We start from the raw sequence: 19,222 nt of genomic DNA, 5'->3' as shown, positions 1-19,222 counted from the left end.
TAGCAGGGATGTTTTGTAGGCCAAGTGGATATGAAGCTATGAGGGGTAGAGAAAAACCCTATCTTTATCAGTGTGGTGGGGGATGTTTGAACATGTTTTAATTGTGGAGAGGGAAATCGGAGGAGAGGAAAATGTTGAAGATACAGGCCAGGGCATCATGGCGAGAGCCACTTTTCTGAGATGGGAGGAAGAGGTGAAGTGGTCGGAAGGGAGGGTGCATGCCTGAGGGGAGGTGGGGAAAGGGGGTCGGGGGCCTTTACAGAAGTAGGTGGGCAGACCTCGTCCATTGCTGTATTGCTGTGTGCAGTTCTCTGGTGGAGTGACAGGGACCCATCTTTTAGTTTAGAGGCTTCTCTAATGTCAGACCACAGCATATTGAAGAGCCTGCAAATACTTTTTAGTATTTTGAAGGGTTTTTTTTTTTCTCATTTCACAAAACAATAGACCAAGAGCAGACAGCTAATAAAAAGTGTCTTTTCCCGAAGCCAAAATAGGAAATAGCTATAGAAAGACTACAGGTTGCCTTTAAAATAGCTTATCACTGGGGCACCTGGGTGGCTCAGACAGTTAAGCATCTGACTTCAACTCAGGTCATGATCTCACGGTTTGAACCCCGCATGGGGCTCCGTGCTGACAGCGTGAAGCCTGCTTGGGATTCTCTCTCTCTCCACTCTCTGCCCCTCCCCAACTCATGCTTTCTCTCTCACAATAAATGAATAAACTTAACTAAAATAAAATAGTTCCCTCTGGGGCCACGGTTGGTCAGAACTTCGGGGAAATAAGTCATCTAGGTAGCTGAAGATTTATGTACTGTCGTGTCCAGAGACTTTAGAGTTGTAGGCAAGGCGAGAGTCGAGCCCCCAAGCACAGCCTGAGAGAGTGCTTGAGGTTTAGTATATAGACTTTGTCATATTTATTTTGGCTGTTCTTTTTAGTTACTGACTGTTTCAAAATCAATTTAGGCAGCCATTCTAACCTGGCCCCGACCCACCCTTCTAAATGTATCTATCCCCCCACTCCTGCCACTCCAAGACATTATTTCTAATTTTGACTTTTTATTGCTTTTGTGTCCTGAACTGTTTATTGCTCCTTCGTTTTTTGTAAAATTTCGTTTGCTCTTTGTTGACAATGAATAAATCACAGAGAAAGAAACATTTCCATGGTTAGGATCCTGGAAATGTGCATACATTAAAAAGTGTGAACGCCACCCTGCATTTTAGTTATTTATGAAATCTGAAACAGGAAAGCTGAACCTTCGTCCTGCCATGAGATGGAAGGGAGAGGAGCTATATAAGATACTAAGCGTTTTCCAGGCACGTGGCATTCAAACAGAGTAGCCTGTGACCTTTTGAGGAGGGGCAGTCCCTTCCCTTTGAAGGTCTACCATGCCTTCCTTCTCTTACAGCCACACATCCTAGAGCAAACCAAACGGCTGTCCCAGAATCTGTCAGTGGATTTCTGTGATGAGCACGGGGACCCCTTCCAAAGGCAGAGGGCCCTGAGTGCCGTCAGCATCCTCACCATCACCATGCAGGGTAAGCTCTGCCCTCCTGGCCCCAGGGACAGCCCAACTGCAGTGACGTCCCTCCCTTTTCCTTCTTTCCATCTCCCCCAGAAGCCCTCTGTAGCCCCTTCTGCTTCCTGCAGAGTGACTTCTTGTGCCTCTTTGGAGCATGGGAGCCAAGTGGCTTGAGGAAGCAGGCCCACCCTGAGTTGGCCCTTGGGTATTGGTGGGAACTGGCTAGCTTTCGCATTTAGGACCAAGAGTACAGACAAGACCCCCACCCTTACCCACCCTGATCAGGCCAGGCAGTCACAGGGGGTCGCAGTGGCAATGACAGTGACCAAAGAAGAGACGACACAGAAGTTTCCAGAAGGTGACGGTTGTCATGGAAGTTAGAGTTAGGAATCTGGCATGCAAAGTGGAAGACCTGTGTAGATAGGCTGGAATCATCTGATGGACCTCATCAACAGCAGGTAACCAGGACCCCCAACTGAGGGGTTGGTGTTCAAAGGCAGGACCCAAGTCCTTACAGGGACGGGGTCAGATTCGTCCTTAGCACTTTGAGCCCTATTGCATCACTTCATTTGGCTTGTATGAGTCCCTTGAAATGGTGCCGGGGAAATCGGAAATCAGGGGTACAGTGGCCTTGTGGCCTGAATTCAACCTGCTGATAGAGTACCTTTTGCTTCAAAACAAAAGATGCCCCTGCCTGAATACCTGGCCTTCCTCTGAGCCCTGGTAGCTCTGTGTGCCTCTGGTACAGCTGTCACCGTGGTCTGCCTTGAATGAACATAATTTGAGCTTATACCTTTCTCTCTCATGGGTTCACAGCCTGTGAGTGTTGACTTCCCCATCTGTATCTCTAGCGGTGCGGCTCAGCTCCCAGATGCTCAACACAAGTATAAAGACTGGAGGTACACGGCTGTACCGCAGGGAGGTTGTATATGGCAAACCTTTCTGGCTGCACCCGTCAGCGCCCTTCTTGGCTGATCACGTTGTTCACAAGAGACCGTAGGGAAGAGGGGGGGAAGAGAGTGGAATGCACTCAGGCAAACAGCGGCCAGATGGATTCATAGCTAACTACTCAACTGCCCTCCCATTCTCCTTCTCCAGAGCAAGAAAAATCACAGGAGCCTTGCCTCCCGTGTGGGGGAAACGTGGCGTCCAGATACCTCGTGTGGAACTGCAGCCCCCAGTGGCTGTGCGTTAAGAAGGCCCTGCGAGTCGTGATGACCGACCCCTTTACTGAGCTGGTCATCACCATCTGCATCGTAATCAACACTGTCTTCTTGGCCTTGGAGCATTACAAAATGGACCAGAGTTTTGAGTATATGTTGTATACAGGGAATTTGGTAACTTTAGGCTTTTTAAAATATACAAATATTCCAAACTGTGACTTCTAACTCTTTCAAACTCTTTCAAACACTACTAAACATTTTGTAAGTGGCCTAACCTAGCCTAGGTCCCTGGTCCCCTTAAGTAGAGTCAAGGGCAAATACAACTGTTAGAATTTTGTTTTTACTCATTTGGTAATTTTCCATGGCCCCCGTGTTGGCCCTCTGGTATGCCAAGGCATCTCTTTAGCCATCCAGTGGTAAGCCAGAAGGCAGCAGACATCTTAAAAGGTCAGCTATTTGGCACGATCTTGGGGGCAAGAAAACGTTAATGATGTCCAGAGACCCTTGGTAACGTGTCTCATGGTCCCCAGTGATGCTGATGGCATCATTTGTCACAAAATAATGTGACTGCCATTACTAGTTATTATTCCCCCTGGAAAGGTGGGCCAGGGCGTGGCAGCTGTGGGAGGCTTGCTTTCCCAGGAGGGAAAGCTTATGCTTATGTGCAAAGCTTATGAAGTACAATGCTCATGAAGGTGGGGTGGGGCTCCCGACATGAGCCTGCTTCAGTATGTTTCTCGTTAGATGTATCTAATCCAAGTTAAATTGGGAAAATTAAGGTAGGAGAGCAGACGTTTCATGAACTGCTCAATGTATTGTTCCCGGAGAAGGCATTTTTCCCGAGGATTAATTAGTCTCCTAAATATCAGAAATAGCAAATTACCCGCTGAATGTTCTATCCTAATTAGCTAATGAGTGAATAGGCTAAAAATCTTACCAGAGTATGTAGCCATTTTTTCTTCTTTTTTTTTTTTTAATTTATTTATTGTTGAATTTACATCCAAGTTAGTTAGCATATGGTGCAACAATGATTTCAGGAGTAGATTCCTTAGTGCCCCTAACCCATTGAGCCCATCCCCCCTCCCACAACCCCTCCAGCAACCCTCTGTTTGTTCTCTATATTAAAGCGTCTCTTTTCTCCCCCTCCTTGTTTTTATATTATTTTTGCTTCCCTTCCCTTATGCTCATCTTTTTTGTATCTTAAATTCCTCATATGAGTGAAGTCAGATGATATTTGTCTTTCTCTGACTAATTTCGCCTAGCATAATACCCGCTAGTTCCATCTACATAGTTGCAAATTGTAGCCATTTATTCTTAAAGTTTTATTTTATTTTTCCAGCTTAAAAAAGTAATACATGTTTTTTTTTTAATTTTAAAACTAAGGAAAATTTTAAAGATGAGGGGAATACAAAGCAGAAACTTATTTCCTATGGTCCCGTTGGCAAAGATGATCATTTTTTAGCATTGCAGAGGATTTCTAGGCAATATGTACGTATGTGTTTTTTAATTAATTATTTTCCGCTGATCGGAACCCGCTATGCCTATTGAATCAGAAGCTGGTTCACAGAGCTGCTTCCATGCATCAGGTTTAGGTAACTGTCACCCTCAGTTCCAGGGCCCCTCAGGAGGAGCAGGGATCCAGTGGGACCACAGTGCAGGACCAAGGTGGCTCTCCATACAGTCCGCATTTAAGTTTCTTTCCCCAAACTGCCCTTGGGAGGAAATGCCCTTGTGGGTGTGTGTGGGTCAGATCAGATTTCATGCTGCTCGATGAAACTAACACACATGGTCCCTTCTAATAGGCTGGTGTCTTCTGGGCTCTAGGCCAGCGTATTCAGCTATCTCCTGCTGACGTATCCCAGACATGGGCTGACAGTGTTATTTCCCTTGGAGACAGAAAGCTGTGCCCACGAGACCATGGTTCCCGGCTCAACAGAGTCAGCAGAGCCATCCTTCATCACCTCCTGGTGGATGGAGTTATTAGATTAGTTCCAGAGAATAACCCAAGGAACCCAAAGTCATGCCCCTAGACAGGGCTTTCCAGTTGCAAAGGTGGCCTGTCTGTCCATCCCTTCATTTTCTGATCCAAGTGTGGGAAATGACACAAGCCACCCTCAGAGATTTCCCACTGATTAGACGTTCTGGGTGTTGAGGTGAAGCTGCATTTTGCAGTCAGAAGTTGGATAATTAAGTGACATTCTTCTTCACTCTCCCCAGAAGTGGTATAGAGGGAGGCCCAGGGACATTGTTGGCGTCTGAGTTCACAGGCAGCGGCTGCACCCCGGCCCCTGAAAATTGACACGAAACCTGCATTGCTGGCCTTGTAGCCTGGGCTTCCATCCCCTGCGCCCCGTTCCCTAGGCACACGATACGAGGGTGTAGCCACCTCATCTGTGCCCCCGTAGCAGCGGTGGAAGGAGGCTTTGGAGCCCTGAGTTCCCAAGAACACATCCAAGCCTCCCTCCTCTGATGGGTGGACGAGGCTTTAACTGGCCTGTGGAGGTTCTGTGGGACTGGACTTGAAAATGGACTCTCTAGGCTTTGGGACAGCTTAAATCAGGGGAGTACGTTGAGCTCCCAAAAAGCCATGAGTAGCAGTTGAGTCGGCTTGCAAAACCCATGGTCCCAAGGCATGTAGGGTTGCTGTAGGGCTAGACAGTTTAAGCCTGAAGGGGACAGGAGGGGGAGGAGGAGCTCAAAAGGGGACAGGGATCAGTCCAGCACAATTAACTAGAACAGGTAACACTGCGTGCTTTTAGACTCTGGTTGCAGCTTTGGGCAGAAGCAGATAGAAATATTTAAAGGGAAAAGACTGATACGAGCTTTGGGTTTTTTGGTTTTTGGTTTTTGGTTTTGCCCCCTTGATTTCTATTTGCCTATCTTGGATTTATCTTTGCCTATTCCCCCCCCCCTTTTTTTTTTAACTTGTGTCACTTTATTTTAGGGATTTTTAAAGATAAATAGTACGTCATCAAATTATTTATAAAAATGGATCATCTGTTACTTTTAATAAGGACATTTAAAAATCATTTCTGGGGTGTTTCTTTTTCTTTTCCAAAGCTGTAGAGTCCTATAGCTGACAACCTTTTTATATTACCCTATTTCATACTATTGTTTCATACTATTATTACTTATTTCATGCTGTTGTTTTCATATTTCATATTATTTCATACTATTGTTTTCTCATATCTATTTATTTGTGTATGTGTGAGAGAGAATGTGCTATTGGCTATGAAGAAATGCTTTGTTTTATCGTCTGCAAAGATGTAGATGATGTAGAATTTGGCTGCCGCTTATTCAACACTGCAGTGGTTTTCAGCCTGTATTTATCTAATTTTCAAAGACAAAACCAAAACCATATATTTGTGCCCGTGGAAATCACATCGTTTAGCGCTTTCTGTCCCTCTTGCCCCTCTTTTTGATTCTCCGGTATTTTGTTCTGGAATAAGGAACCCTGCATTCTGCGAGTGAATGTTTAGGATTATACGCCAACTCACCTCTCCTCCTTTCAACCATGACCAATGTGGGGTTTAGCCCAGGGTATTCATCATAGAGGCTGAGCCTACATATTGAGTTGCTCAACGATGTGTCCTGTTCCCGGCAGTGTTTTTTCAAGTCTCTGCTCTGGGCCCCTTTTAAATCTTTTTCTGATCAAAGCGGTTGGGTGAACTCCTCCTGGGTTCTGCTTTATGGAGGATATTTATCTTCAGTTTTCAGAGCTGCCGTGTACTCCCCGCCTCCCCCATTTTGGAACTTTCGTTGACATTTTAAAGGAACTTAGAGGAGGGATCGCTTGACATTTTCTATCACTCTGCCTTATTTTCAGCTAAATGGGAAATGATATTTATTCTCCACGCCGATGTCTGCGAGTTTGGGAACACTGGAATGGGCACTATGGGAAGAGGAATGGGGGGAGAGGAGCCAAGTAAATCAAAATGCGCTGTATTTCTTCGTGACTTCTGCAATTCCCTTGGACCATTCTTAGAATTGTATCTTCAAGGAGCAGTAGCTCCCTTTTCTCATTCTTCCCTGTCTCACTGCAGGTTTTCACTGGCATTTTCATGGCAGAGATGTGCCTAAAAATCATCGCGCTCGATCCCTACAACTACTTCCGCCGAGGCTGGAACATTTTTGACAGCATCGTCGCTCTTCTGAGTTTTGCAGATGTGATGAACAGTGTAGTTGTAGGAAAACAAAGTCCTCTGTTTTTCCATTCCTTAAGAGTGGTAAGGCGCTTACTGTTGTATTTGACTGAAATGCCTTAGCTGCCAGGGTTGACGAGAGTCTTGAGTGAGTTCAGTGGCTATTTTGCACTCAACTTGAACTCCTCTTGCCTTAACCAGAGACTCAAAACTGCGCTCCTCCTGCCACCCAGGTTTTGGATATTCTTGGGAGTCCGCGGGGGTCTCCTCCCAGCTGAACCCCTCCCTCCCCACTCCCAAGATGATGGTTTAGGCAAGCAGGTGCAGTGTTGTGTCTTCTGGTGTCAGGATTCTGCTCCTTGATTAGCGTACCACCCCTCCCTCCATCTCTTCCCCACCACCCACCCCTGAGCTCTGAGCCAGGCACCCTCACATCTGGGCTCACCAAGGGGGGGGTGAAGACCGACAGGCACAGGGTTCCACCTCACGGCTTCCAGTGCCATATTCCCATCCTATCATCTCGGCCCTCCGTCTACTGCCCACGGAGGCATGCTGGTGACCTTTGCAGAGGCACCTGATAGGAGCTGACCCGAAGGAGGGCTGAAAGGTGAGGAAAAGAACTGTCTTCAAGGAGTCTGGCATCTAGAGACGAGACAAGGCAGGGCCAGAAATGACCATGAGGCAAAGTAGAGAACGTGACAGACCCCATGAGAAGTATGGATAGAAAGCTACAGAGAGACCACATCTAACAGGGGAAGCAGGAAGCCAGAAAAGGTGGCCTTTTGTCCCCTTCCAGAGATTTGCTTTTGATTTTGGCAGGGATGAGATTTCCAGGAGTAAGACAGTTGCCCCAGTTACAGAAGGTGTACATTTTATACTTGGGATATGTTAGGCGATCACACTGCCCAAAGTCATGCATCGTTTTAGGCTGCTCTCCTGAAGTTTTATTGGTGCTCAGGTGGGCAAAGTTACCTTTGCTTTACGATTGTTTAGGCTTATTACAGCCATGCTCAGAGGGGAGGGACTCTGTGGAGTTGTCTATATGAGAACAGAACCGTGATTTCCCCCATCTACCCTCTGGGGACACAGCGCTGATCCTTCTCTTGGGCCATAAGTCTTACTGACATGAAATGTTTCTCCCAAATAGTTGATAGGATTGTACTTTGGAATGAAACCCATTGGTTTACATTGGAAGTTAATGTAGGAAATGACCTATGAACGTAGTTGCCGCGTTGTCTCCTACAGGGTCTATAAGGTTCCAGGGAAAAAATGTTCTTTTTGGAAAAAGTGTGTGTGTTTTGAGTAGCTGATTGCTTTTTCTCTCCTGGGTACAAAATGTCATATTACTCTCATCACTGTTAGACAGTTTAGATTCAGACTTGTGACCTGAATTATGTAAAGCAGGAGTTAGCATTTTTTTTCTGTAAAAGGCCAGATGGTAAATATTTTCAGCATTATAGGCTATATGGTCTCTGTCGAAATCATTCAACTCTGCTGTTATAGCACAGAAGTAGCCATAGACATTCGAGAAGAAATGGACGTGACTGTGTTCCGATAGAATTTTATTTACAGGCGTGGAAATTTGAACTTCATACAGTTCTCATGTGTGATGAAATACCCTTCTTTTGATTATTGTCTAACCATTTAAAAATGTAAAATATTCTAAGCCCTTAGGCCATACCAAAACAGGCATTGGCTGGATTTGGTCCTTGGGCCAGACATTTTTGACTCTGGGTATAGTATTCTATAGTATTCTATAGTATAGAATTCCAAAACATTTCATTTTATGCAACAGACACGTATGCTTAATTCCACCATCTCATGACTCCAAAGTATCATTTAACAAAAATCAGAACAAAATATTTCTTTTTTTAAATTTATTTAAATTCTAGTTAGTTAACATATAGTGTATATTGGTTTCAGGAGTAGAATTTAGTGATTCATCACTTACATATATCCCAGTGCCCATCCCAACAAGTGCCCTCCTTAATACCCATCACCCATCTAGCCTATCCCCCTACCCACTTCCCCTCCAGCAACCCTTAGTTTGTTCTCTGTAGAATATTTCCATTTTTATTTTTTTTAACTTTTTTAATGTTTATTTATTTTTGAGAGAGAGAGAGCGAGAGAGAGACAGCATGAGCAGGGGAGGGCAGAGGGAGAGGGAGACACAGAATTCGAAGCAGGCTCCAGGCTCTGAGCTGTCAGCACAGAGCCTGAAGCGGGGCTCCGACCAACGAACCGTGAGATCATGACCTGAGCTGAAGTCAGACACTTAACTGACTGAGCCACCCAGGCGCCCCAAATATTTCCATTTTTAAAACAAAAAGTAAATATGGGTGTTAGCGTAGGACAAGGAGTTGATGACTATGTTTAGGATGGATCTGGCTTTGAAAAGATTTTTGATCATCATAAATGCTGTGCTTTGGGAACGTGTCATTTACTACATAGCTGAGCAGATGGAATTTGTCTTTAACAGGCTTTTCTTCCACTTTTGTTTATCGTCTGTTTCTACAGCTAAGGGTTTTCAAGTTAGCCAAATCCTGGCCGACTTTAAACACACTGATAAAGATAATTGGTCACTCCGTCGGAGCCCTGGGAAACCTGACCGTGGTCCTGGCCATTGTGGTCTTCATTTTCTCAGTAGTTGGCATGCAGCTTTTTGGCTCTAAATTCAATTCTGTAAGGAATAACACCAAATCCTGTGGCCCTACAGTCCCATGTTTACGACGCTGGCACATGGGGGACTTCTACCGTTCCTTTCTGGTGGTATTCCGCATCCTCTGTGGGGAATGGATCGAAAACATGTGGGAATGTATGCAAGAAACTAGTAAACCACTGTGCGTCGTCGTCTTTCTGTTGATCATGGTGATAGGAAAACTCGTGGTGAGTGTCTTATATCTTTTTTTTTAATATACGGACTAAACGGATGCATTACCTTCTTTTGCAATGCTTCGCTAGTGATCATTACTCTAAATATAAAATTATGCATGTAATGTTATATGATATTAAAATATGCATTTGAATTTGACTTGAGGAAATTATTATAAGCGTGAAACAAAACCTCCTCGTCACACAGCGCTCATGTTGACTGATGCCTCAATATCTATTCTACTACAGGTGATTATTCTAAGATAATTGTATTCTCTTTGTCCATGAATGGCTGAGGTAGGGATGTGTGACTTAATTTGGGCAATAAGATGTAAAGGGATATCTAGTAAGGAAGATTTCTTGGTCTTAAAAAAAAAAAAAAGGGATGAGCTAAAAAAAAAAAAAATGGTCTGTTTACTTTCCCTGGGCCTTTTTATTAAAGACTGATTCATCTCAGAGCTGCAAACATTATCCAAGCAGGAGAAGAGCCAGCCTAACACAAAGTTGTTAGGAAGGTAGAGGGAAAAGGTGGAACGAACCTATCTTCGTGTTCCCCATATTTTATTTTTTTATTTTATTTTATTTTTTGAGAGAGAGGGAGAGAGAGAGAGAGAACACGCACATGTGTGCAAGCAGGGGGGGACAGAGTGGGAGAAAGAGAGAATCCCAAGCTTGGGACGGGGCTTGATCTCACAACTGTGACATCATGACCTGAGCTGAAATCAAGAGTCAGACGCTTAACCAACTGAGCCACCCAGACACCCCATCCCCCTGTTTTATTTTCAAGCATCTTGTTATGTTACATTTTCTTGTTGTGTAAGTTACCTTGAGTCTATTACCTGCAGCCGGAAACATAGACACTATTAGCTAATTGGGTACCCAGTAAAGATATGAAGAGACAAGAGACACACAGGACATCTGACCACAAGGTCTTGAGAATCAAGTTGGGGCTATCGTGCAAATATAATGAACCATCCGCATGAACACCATTGCTTCATTCTATGTACGAGATCAGTGTTGTTAGAAAGACAGAAAGGGATCCAAAAGTTTCAGAACAGGGTACCACCAGTGGGAGTGGGAACGGAGTGTTAACAAAGGATGTGTGGAAGATACAGTACTTGAGAAGGGTACTCAAGAGGCAAGGAGGTGGCGCCTGGGTGGCTCAGTCGGTTGAGTGTCCAACTTCAGCTCAGGTCATGATCTCATGGTTTGTGATTTCAGGCCCCACATCACTCTTGCTGCTGTCAGCCCAGAGAGTGCTTCGGATCCTCTGTCCCCCTCTCTCTCTGCCCCTCCCCTGCTTACACTCTCTCTCTCTCTCAAAAAAAAAAAAAAATTATATAAAAAAAAAAAAGAGGCAAGGTGGACTTAGCAAAGAGAAGAAAGCTTGAGCAAAGATCTACAGTTGGGAATTCTTATGGTGAAGCTGAGGGAGAGTGACGAGACCCATTCGAGCTCATGAGATACGCCTCCCCAAAGGCAGTCTATTTTTGAGTGGATGACAGCCACAAAGGCGCTTGAGGAGGTAAAGATGATGAATGGGAGGGTGTGTAAGTGTCAGCAAAAAAACCCCAAGTAGGAAGCTGATGAGATGATCTGAAATCTGAATTTAAATTGATCCAAGCTTCAACAGAAGAGTCGCAGATTCGATTCCAACCCCTCCGGCTCAGTCCCAATACTTTGTTGTGGCTCAGGCAACAGGACCTAAAAAGCCTGCCCAAAGCACATCCTCTCTCAAACTGTACCAACAGGAGAGGACTCCACAGCAGTCTGAGACATCAGGCCCATATCCCTGTGGGCAATTCCAGGAAAACCAAGGTCAGGATTCGACGGATCCCCAAGGAACATACATGGCCACACAGCTCTGCTTTACCGTGGCCAGGGTTTACAACATCTGTTGCTTGTATGTAGACAAGCCAGACTTGGGCTGTTTGCACCATTTCCCTTCCGTTTTTCTTTTACCTTGCTCTGTTCCTCAATTTTTCTCCTCTTATTCATTTTATAGGTAAACTTTCTTAGAAGCCAGAAGGACGTAGAACTCTCATTTGAGTTAGTTTTGGGTCTTGGGGGAGAAGTTGCTCCGGAAACCTACTGTATTTTCCCATCTGCTAAGCTTCCTATTCCCCTTGTGTCTCCCCTCCCCCTGCCCCACCCCAGGTACTCAACCTCTTCATTGCCTTGCTGCTCAATTCCTTCAGTAATGAGGAGAGGGATGGAAGCTTGGATGGAGAGGCCAAAAAAACCAAAGTCCAGTTAGCCCTGGATCGGTTCCACCGGGCTTTTTGCTTTGTAATCCATACTCTTGCGCGTTTTTGTCACACGTGGTGCAGGAGGCAAACGTTACCGCAGCAAAAAGAGGTGTCGGGAGGCCCTCCTGCCAAAAGCAAAGACATCATTCCGCTGGTCGCAGGGGTGAAAAGGGGCTCGGAGACCTGGGAGGAGTTCGGTGTAGTCACGTCTGCACCAAAGACCTTGAGTGTAGAGCATGACCGGACTTGGTTGGCCCCACTTGCAGAGGAAGAGGATGATTTTGAATCTTCTGGCAAAATCAATGCACAGTGCGTTGCACCCCCTGAGGCTGGCAAACAGGTATGAAGCTTCATACGTAGACGTAGAGGTCACATGAAGGGAGAGCTGCCATGGGGCACTGGTGACCCGCCCTGTTCTGAGCGCCATGCAGTCTTTGCGTGCACATCCTAGTGCCGGTTCGAATCGTGCTCCCGCACGTACGGAGGTGGAGAGATGGCAGAGGAGTCCAGGGGGGAGCGAGATCAGAGTGGGCCAGGGTGACAGGGGAATCAAGTGACTGCGGTTGAGCCCTGAAAGAAGCGTAACGTTTGGATTAGCTGAAAGGTGGGAAGTGAACTGAACAGCACAGAGAAGGAGATGGTGGTGAGAACAAAGTCTCTGAAGGGACCGGGAGGCGAGGAGTGGTGGGAGATGAGGCGGTCAGGGAGCGGCAGGGAGCTGAGCGCCCTAAATAAACAACTACAGGCTTCATTCTGGATGCAGCTGGGCTGTCTCAATATTCCCGAGTTTTCCACAGTGGTTGTAGCATATTGCATTCCCATTAGCAATCGTTGTAATCATTCTAACGGGTTTGTGGCGGTATCTCATTGTGGTTTCCAGTTTCATGTCACTGATAAATAATGATACTGCATAATATATCTTCGTTGGTAAAGTATCTGTTGTCCATCTTTATTTCTTATTGAGTTGTAAGAGTCGATTACATATTTGGATACAAGTCCTTTGATAGGTATAACACTGCACATATTTCTAACTGCCTGTGGTTCATCTTTTATTTTCTTCCCGGTATCTTTCAGTGAGCAGAAATTTTTAATTTTGGTGAAGTATCACTCATCAATATTATTCCTATGGTCCGTGGGTTTTCATTCCATTCTAAGGAATCTTTGTATAACCCAAAACTGGACATATTTTCCCGTATGTTTTCTTTGAGAATTTTACAGGTTTAACTCTCAGGTTCAGGTCTATGATCCATTTCAACTTAATTCTTGTGTATGATATGAGTTGAGTCATTTTTTCCTGTATATATGAGTGATTATAGTACCGTATTTTGAAAAGACTGTTCTTATCCCACTGAATCAACTTGGTATCTTTGTCAAAAATCAAATTGGCTCTATCTGTTAATATTTTTACGTTATTGTAAATGTAATTTTCAAAATTTTAGTTTCTGAATGTTCGGTATTAGTACATGGATATAAATAGGCTTTTGTGTTTTGACTTTGTATCTATCCTGCAGTGTTGGTAAACTGACTTATTAATTCCAATAGCTTTTTTGTAGTTTCCTTAGGATTTTCTAGGCATATAAGTATTTCATCTGTAAATAAAAACTTCTTTTTTTTTTTTTTATGTGGGCTTTTTTTTTCTTGCCTTATTCCATGGGTTAGAACCTTTGGTATAATGTTGAATAGGAATCATGGGAATGTATTCCTTGCCTTGCTCCTGGTCTTAGTTAGAAACATAAAGTCTTTTCCCATTAAGTAAGATCTTAGGGGAGGAAGTTCCCTTCATTCCATTTGCCAGGAGGTTTTATTTTTCTTTTAAATTATGAATGTGTACCGATTTTTCTGAAATACTTTTCCTATATTTATTGGGATAATCATTTTTAACATTTATTTTGGATGCTAAATCACTTAGGCATTCCTTGGATTATCCCTATTCAGGCATGGTATATTATTATCCTCTTATGTATATATGCATCCAACTGGCTAGTATTTTGTTAAAGATTTTGCATCCCTAGGTTTTCCCCTTATAATGTGTCTGCCTGGTTTTGGTATCAGGTTAACATGGGCCTCCTTATAATATGATTACCACCATAGTATTAGCTAACACCTCTGTCATGTCACATAATTATTTCTTTATTGTGGTAAGAATATTTAAGGTTTACTCTCTTAGCAACTTTCAAGTATATACCATAGTATTATTAATTATAATCACAACACTGTACATTATATCCTTATTCATCTTCTAACTGAAAGTTTGTATTTTGGGACCAACAGCTACCCACTCCCCCCACCCCCCAGCCCCTGTTAACTACCATTCTGTTCCCTGTCTCTGCAAATTTGGCTTTTTTAGATTTCACACATAAGTGATACCGTGCTGTATTTGTCTTTTTCTGACTTGTTTCACTTGAGCGTGATGTCCTGGGGTCCATCCAAATATTATCAGTTATAATTGAGGCTAGAACATTGTGTGTATTGTTTCAAATATTCTGTTCTTTTCTCTCTTCTCCTTCTGGTATTCCCATTACATGTATGTTTCACCTATGTAGGTGCCCCACAGGTCTTAAGGATTCTGTTCCTTTTTTTCCCCGTATTTGTTCTCTTTGTCTTTCAGGTTTGGAGATGTTTACTGAGATAGCCTCAAGCTCAGAGATTCTTTCCTCAGCTGTATCCAGTCTACTAATAGGCCCATCAGTGACATTCTTTATTTCTATTACAATGTGTTAGATCTCTAGCATTTTTTAAATCCTTTCTTAGAATTTTCATCTCTCTTGCTCAATTTGCCTGTGTGTTCTTGCATGCTGTCTACTCTGTCCATTAGAGCCCCGAGTATTTTAATCATAGCTGTTTTAAATTCCTGGTCTGACAATTCCAACAACACTGCCATATTGAGACTGGTTCTGATGCTTGCCTGTCTCTTCAACCTATATTTTTTGCCTTCTAGTATGCCTTCTATTTTTTCTTCAGAATCAGACATGATGTGCTGGGTAGATGGAAATGCTCTAAATGGGCCTTTATCAATGTGTTGGTGAGGTTTGACGGGAATGAAGAAGCTCTGTGGTCCTATGATTAGATCTCAGTCTTTTAGTGAGCCTGTGCTTCTGGACCGTGAACAGTGCTTCTCAGTGTGGCTAGCGTGAGCTAGAGTCGGGTATTTCCCACCCCGGGGTAAGTTAGGTCCTGATAAAACCCCAGCAGGTTAGGCTCTGGTTAGTTTCTCTTGAGGGAAGGGCTTGTTATGAATAGAATTCTCTAGCATGTTTCAAAATGGTTCCTTTTACTCTCCCCCTGCTGGAAGCAAGTGTGGATTTTTCTCCTACATTTACTGTGAGAACCTGGTAGAGCTCTAAGAGTTAAAACTCACAAATGTGTGGGGGCCTCTGTTGACTGGGTCCTCTAGGACTTTTATCTCTTAGACTTGTCCACACTGAGCCTCCAGCAGTTTGTCAATTACAGGTTAGGTTTCCCTCCTTGGGGACTGATTCCCACGGAGGATTTTGCTCCTGGGCTTCCTCTTTGGTAAATTGTGATACTCTGTATTATCCTGTCTTTCTCTCCAATTTGGGGGACAATAATTTGCCCTGGACTTATTTCTCTTATGGCTCTAAGAAGAGTTATTGGTTTTCCAGTTCATTTAGCTTTTCACATGTTAGGATGGAGTGGAGACTTCCATACCTTCTTACATGTCAGACCAGAAACTGGAAGAGAGAGAGAGAGACAGAGCATGAACAGGGGAGGAGCAGAGAGAGAGGGAGACAGAGAATCTGAAGCAGGCTCCAGGCTCTGAGCTGTCAGCACAGAGCCTGATGTGGGGCTCAAACTCACAAACCCTGAGATCATGACCTGAGCGGAAGTCACTTAACCGACTGAGCCACCCTCCGTGAGAAGTTTTTAAATTACAAATTAAATCTGTTTACTTTGTTATAGGAGTTACAGGGCTGTTCTGATTTTCTGTTTCTTCTTGTGGCTGTTTTGGTAGTTTTTGTATTTCTAGGAATATGTCCTTTTTTTGAAGTTATCTGATTTGTTAACATATAGTTAATCATAATATTTCCTTGGAATCCTTTTGGTTTCTGTAAGGTTGGTAGCAATGTCCCCCCTTGTTCCTGATTTTAGCAATTTGATCTTTCATTTTCTCTTGGTCAGTCTTATTAAAGTTTTGTCAATTTTGTTGATCTTTTAAAATAATCAACTTTTGATTTTGTTGATTATATCTATTATTTTCTGAATCTCTGCTCAAATACTTACTGTATGCTTATTTATGCTTGTTTTGAGTTAGTTTTCTCTTCCTCTCCCAGTGCCTTAAGGTGGAAGGTTAGGTTATTGATTTGAGATGTTTTTTAATTGTAGGTATCTATAGCTATAAATTTCCCTCTAAGTGCTACTTTAGCTGTACGTATCCAACAATGTATTTTGGCATATAATATTTTTATTTCCATTTATCTTAAAGTCTTTTATACTTCAAGCCTTAAAGTCTAATACCTTTTGTGATTTTTTATTTGACTACAAGTCAAATTGGTTGTTTAGGAATGTTTTGTTTAATTTCCACATAGCTGTGATTTTTCAAGTGTCTTTTTGTTCTTCCAATTTTATTTCATTATGATCAGAGAACACAGTCTGTACAATTTCAATACATTTAAATTTATTGAGGCTTGTTTTATGGCCTAGCATATTGTCTATCCTGGAAGTGTTCCGTGTGCATGGGAGAAGAATGTATATTCTGCTGTTTGGAGTTGAGGGTTCCACAGGTGTCTTTTCAGTATAATTGATAGATCAGGTTGTTCGAGTCTTCTATTTCTATCTTCTACTTAGTTGTTATATTCATTTTTGAAAATGGGTTATTGAAGTCTCCAACTATTATCATTGAAGTGTCTATTTCTCCCTTCAATTCTGTCAGTTTTTGCCTCATATATTTTGTGGCTCTTCTGTTAGGTGCATACATGTTTATAAATGTTATATCTTTCTGATATAGTGATTTGTCGTCATTATAAAATGTCCCTCTTGGGGCGCCTGGGTGGCGCAGTCGGTTAAGCGTCCGACTTCAGCCAGGTCACGATCTCGTGGTCCGTGGGTTCGAGCCCCGCGTCGGGCTCTGGGCTGATGGCTCAGAGCCTGGAGCCTGTTTCCGATTCTGTGTCTCCCTCTCTCTCTGCCCCTCGCCCGTTCATGCTCTGTCTCTCTCTGTCCCAAAAATAAATAAACGTTGAAAAAAAAATTAAAAAAAAAAATAAAATGTCCCTCTTTATCTCTAGTAAATTTTTTTGTTTCAAAGTCTGTTTTGTATGATATTAATATAGTTATTACAGCTTTAGTCTGGCTTCTGCTTGTATGATAGCTTTTTCCATTCTTTTACTTTCAAACTGTTTGTATCTTTGAATCTAAAATGTCTCTTCTGTAGACAGTACATAATTGGATCTTGTTTTCTTATCCAGTCTAACATTTTCTACCTTTTTTTATTATATTTTTGACCCATTCACATTTAATATTATTATTGATCTAGTTTATCTACTAATATTTTACTTTTTGTTTTTCTAAGTTCCATGTGTTTTTATTCCTCTTTTCCTCCTTTATTGCCTTATTTTTCATTATTTGAGTATTTTCTAATATAACATCTTAATTCCTTTAACGACTTTCACATCATTTTTTGAGTTACTTCCTTATTGATTGCTCTAGGAGCTGCCACATACATCTAACTTCTTCAGAATTGATGTCTGATAAGTTAACTTAGTTCTAATGAGATACAGAAACATTACTCATGTGTAGCTCTGTTCCCTCTCCCACATTTTTGTACTATTTTTATTATACATATTGCATTCATATATGTTAAAAACACAACAATACATTTTTATCATTGCTTTATATAATTATATGTTTACTAGTGAAGCTGAGAAAAGAAAGAAAACAAGTATCTATTTATAAAGTTTATTAATTTTCTCATTTATCATTTCTAGCTCTCTTCATTTGTTTCTGTGAATGTGAGTTACCTTCAGGTGTCATATCCTTACTACAATAAAACTTTGCTCCTGGTTGCCTCTTTGGTATTATTATTCTCACATATATTTTATTGGTATATGTTACATGTCCAAAAATATGTTAATTTTAAACTGTTTCAGACGATTTCTTTTGAAATCAGAAGGGAAGAAAAGAAATACGCATTTTTCTCATCTTTTATAATTACAGACTTACCTTTACCTCCGCTCTTTGCTCTCTTGTGTGCACTTTTACTATCATTTAGGATCACTTCCTTTCAGCCTGAAAGATCTTTTTCAGTGTTTTTTTGTAAGGTGGGTCAGCTAGCCAAGAATTTCCTTTTTGTTAATCTGGGAATGTCTTTATTTCACCTTCTTTTTTTGAAAGATAGTTTTGCTGGATAATAAAATCTTGGTTCACATTTGCTTTTTAATTTCAGCACTCATGGCATATCATTCCACTGCTTTCTAGTCTCCGTTGTTTCTAATAAGAAGTCAGCTGTTAATTTTGTTGGAATCCCACGGTACATGATGAATGGCTTCTTTCTTGCTATTTTCAATATTTCCTCTGTCCTTGGCTTTCAGCATTTTTACTATGGTATATCTATGTTTGGATCCCTTTGTGTTTATCCTGTTTTGAGTTTTCTGAGCTTCTTAAAGGTGTCGATTAATATTTTTGGTCAAAATTGGGAAGTCTTCAGCCATTATTCTGCTCCTTTTACTCTCTCCTTTCTTTGTGGTTGGTGTGCTTAATAGTGTCCTACATTCCTCTGAGTTTCCTTTAGGTTTTCTCTCTTCTTTCTTTCCTGTGCTCTTTGGATTGTACAATCTGTACTGATCCCTCTTCAAGTCCACTGATTCTTCTGCCAGTTCAGATGTACTGTTGCTCAACTTAGTGAGTTTTTCATTTCCGTTATTACACATTTCAACTCTAGAATTCTTATTGTTTTTTAAAAAATATTTTTTTTAAGGTTTATTCATTTTTGAGAGACAGAGAGAGACAGAGCATGAGCAGGGAAGGGGCAGAGAGAGAGGGAGACCCAGAATCTGAAGCAGATCTGTGAGATCATGACCTGAGCCGAAGTCGGACGCTCAACCGACTGAGCCACCCAGGCGCCCCGAATTTTTATTGTTTTTTAAATAACTTTTCTCACTTCATTGATAATCTGTATTTGATTATACATTGTTATCATAGCATCCCTTATTTATTAAATATTGTTAAAAATTCTTTGAACATATTTATACTCACTGTTTTGTATTCTTTGTTTATTAACTCTGGCATCCAGGCCCTCTCACAGGCAGTATATGTTGTCCT

General features: G+C 42.2%; 1 protein-coding gene across 1 annotated transcript in view; it reads left to right on the top strand.

Moving 5' to 3' along the window:
* SCN11A (sodium voltage-gated channel alpha subunit 11) overlaps positions 1-19,222 on the top strand; it is an 86,646-nt gene that overhangs the window by 29,252 nt on the left and 38,172 nt on the right. Inside the window, exons 11-15 of the mRNA XM_040479827.1 lie at positions 1,406-1,535; positions 2,618-2,856; positions 6,726-6,908; positions 9,342-9,710; positions 11,853-12,284. Of these exons, the coding sequence (XP_040335761.1) occupies positions 1,406-1,535; positions 2,618-2,856; positions 6,726-6,908; positions 9,342-9,710; positions 11,853-12,284 (1,353 nt within the window). The remainder of the gene's footprint in view (positions 1-1,405; positions 1,536-2,617; positions 2,857-6,725; positions 6,909-9,341; positions 9,711-11,852; positions 12,285-19,222) is intronic.

Source organism: Herpailurus yagouaroundi, unplaced genomic scaffold, assembly GCF_014898765.1.
Source record: "Herpailurus yagouaroundi ecotype Mexico unplaced genomic scaffold, PumYag 159, whole genome shotgun sequence".
NCBI classification, from domain to species: domain Eukaryota; kingdom Metazoa; phylum Chordata; class Mammalia; order Carnivora; family Felidae; genus Herpailurus; species Herpailurus yagouaroundi.
Note: the sequence above shows the minus strand (reverse complement) of the source record. Positions and strands in the feature narration are given on the sequence as shown.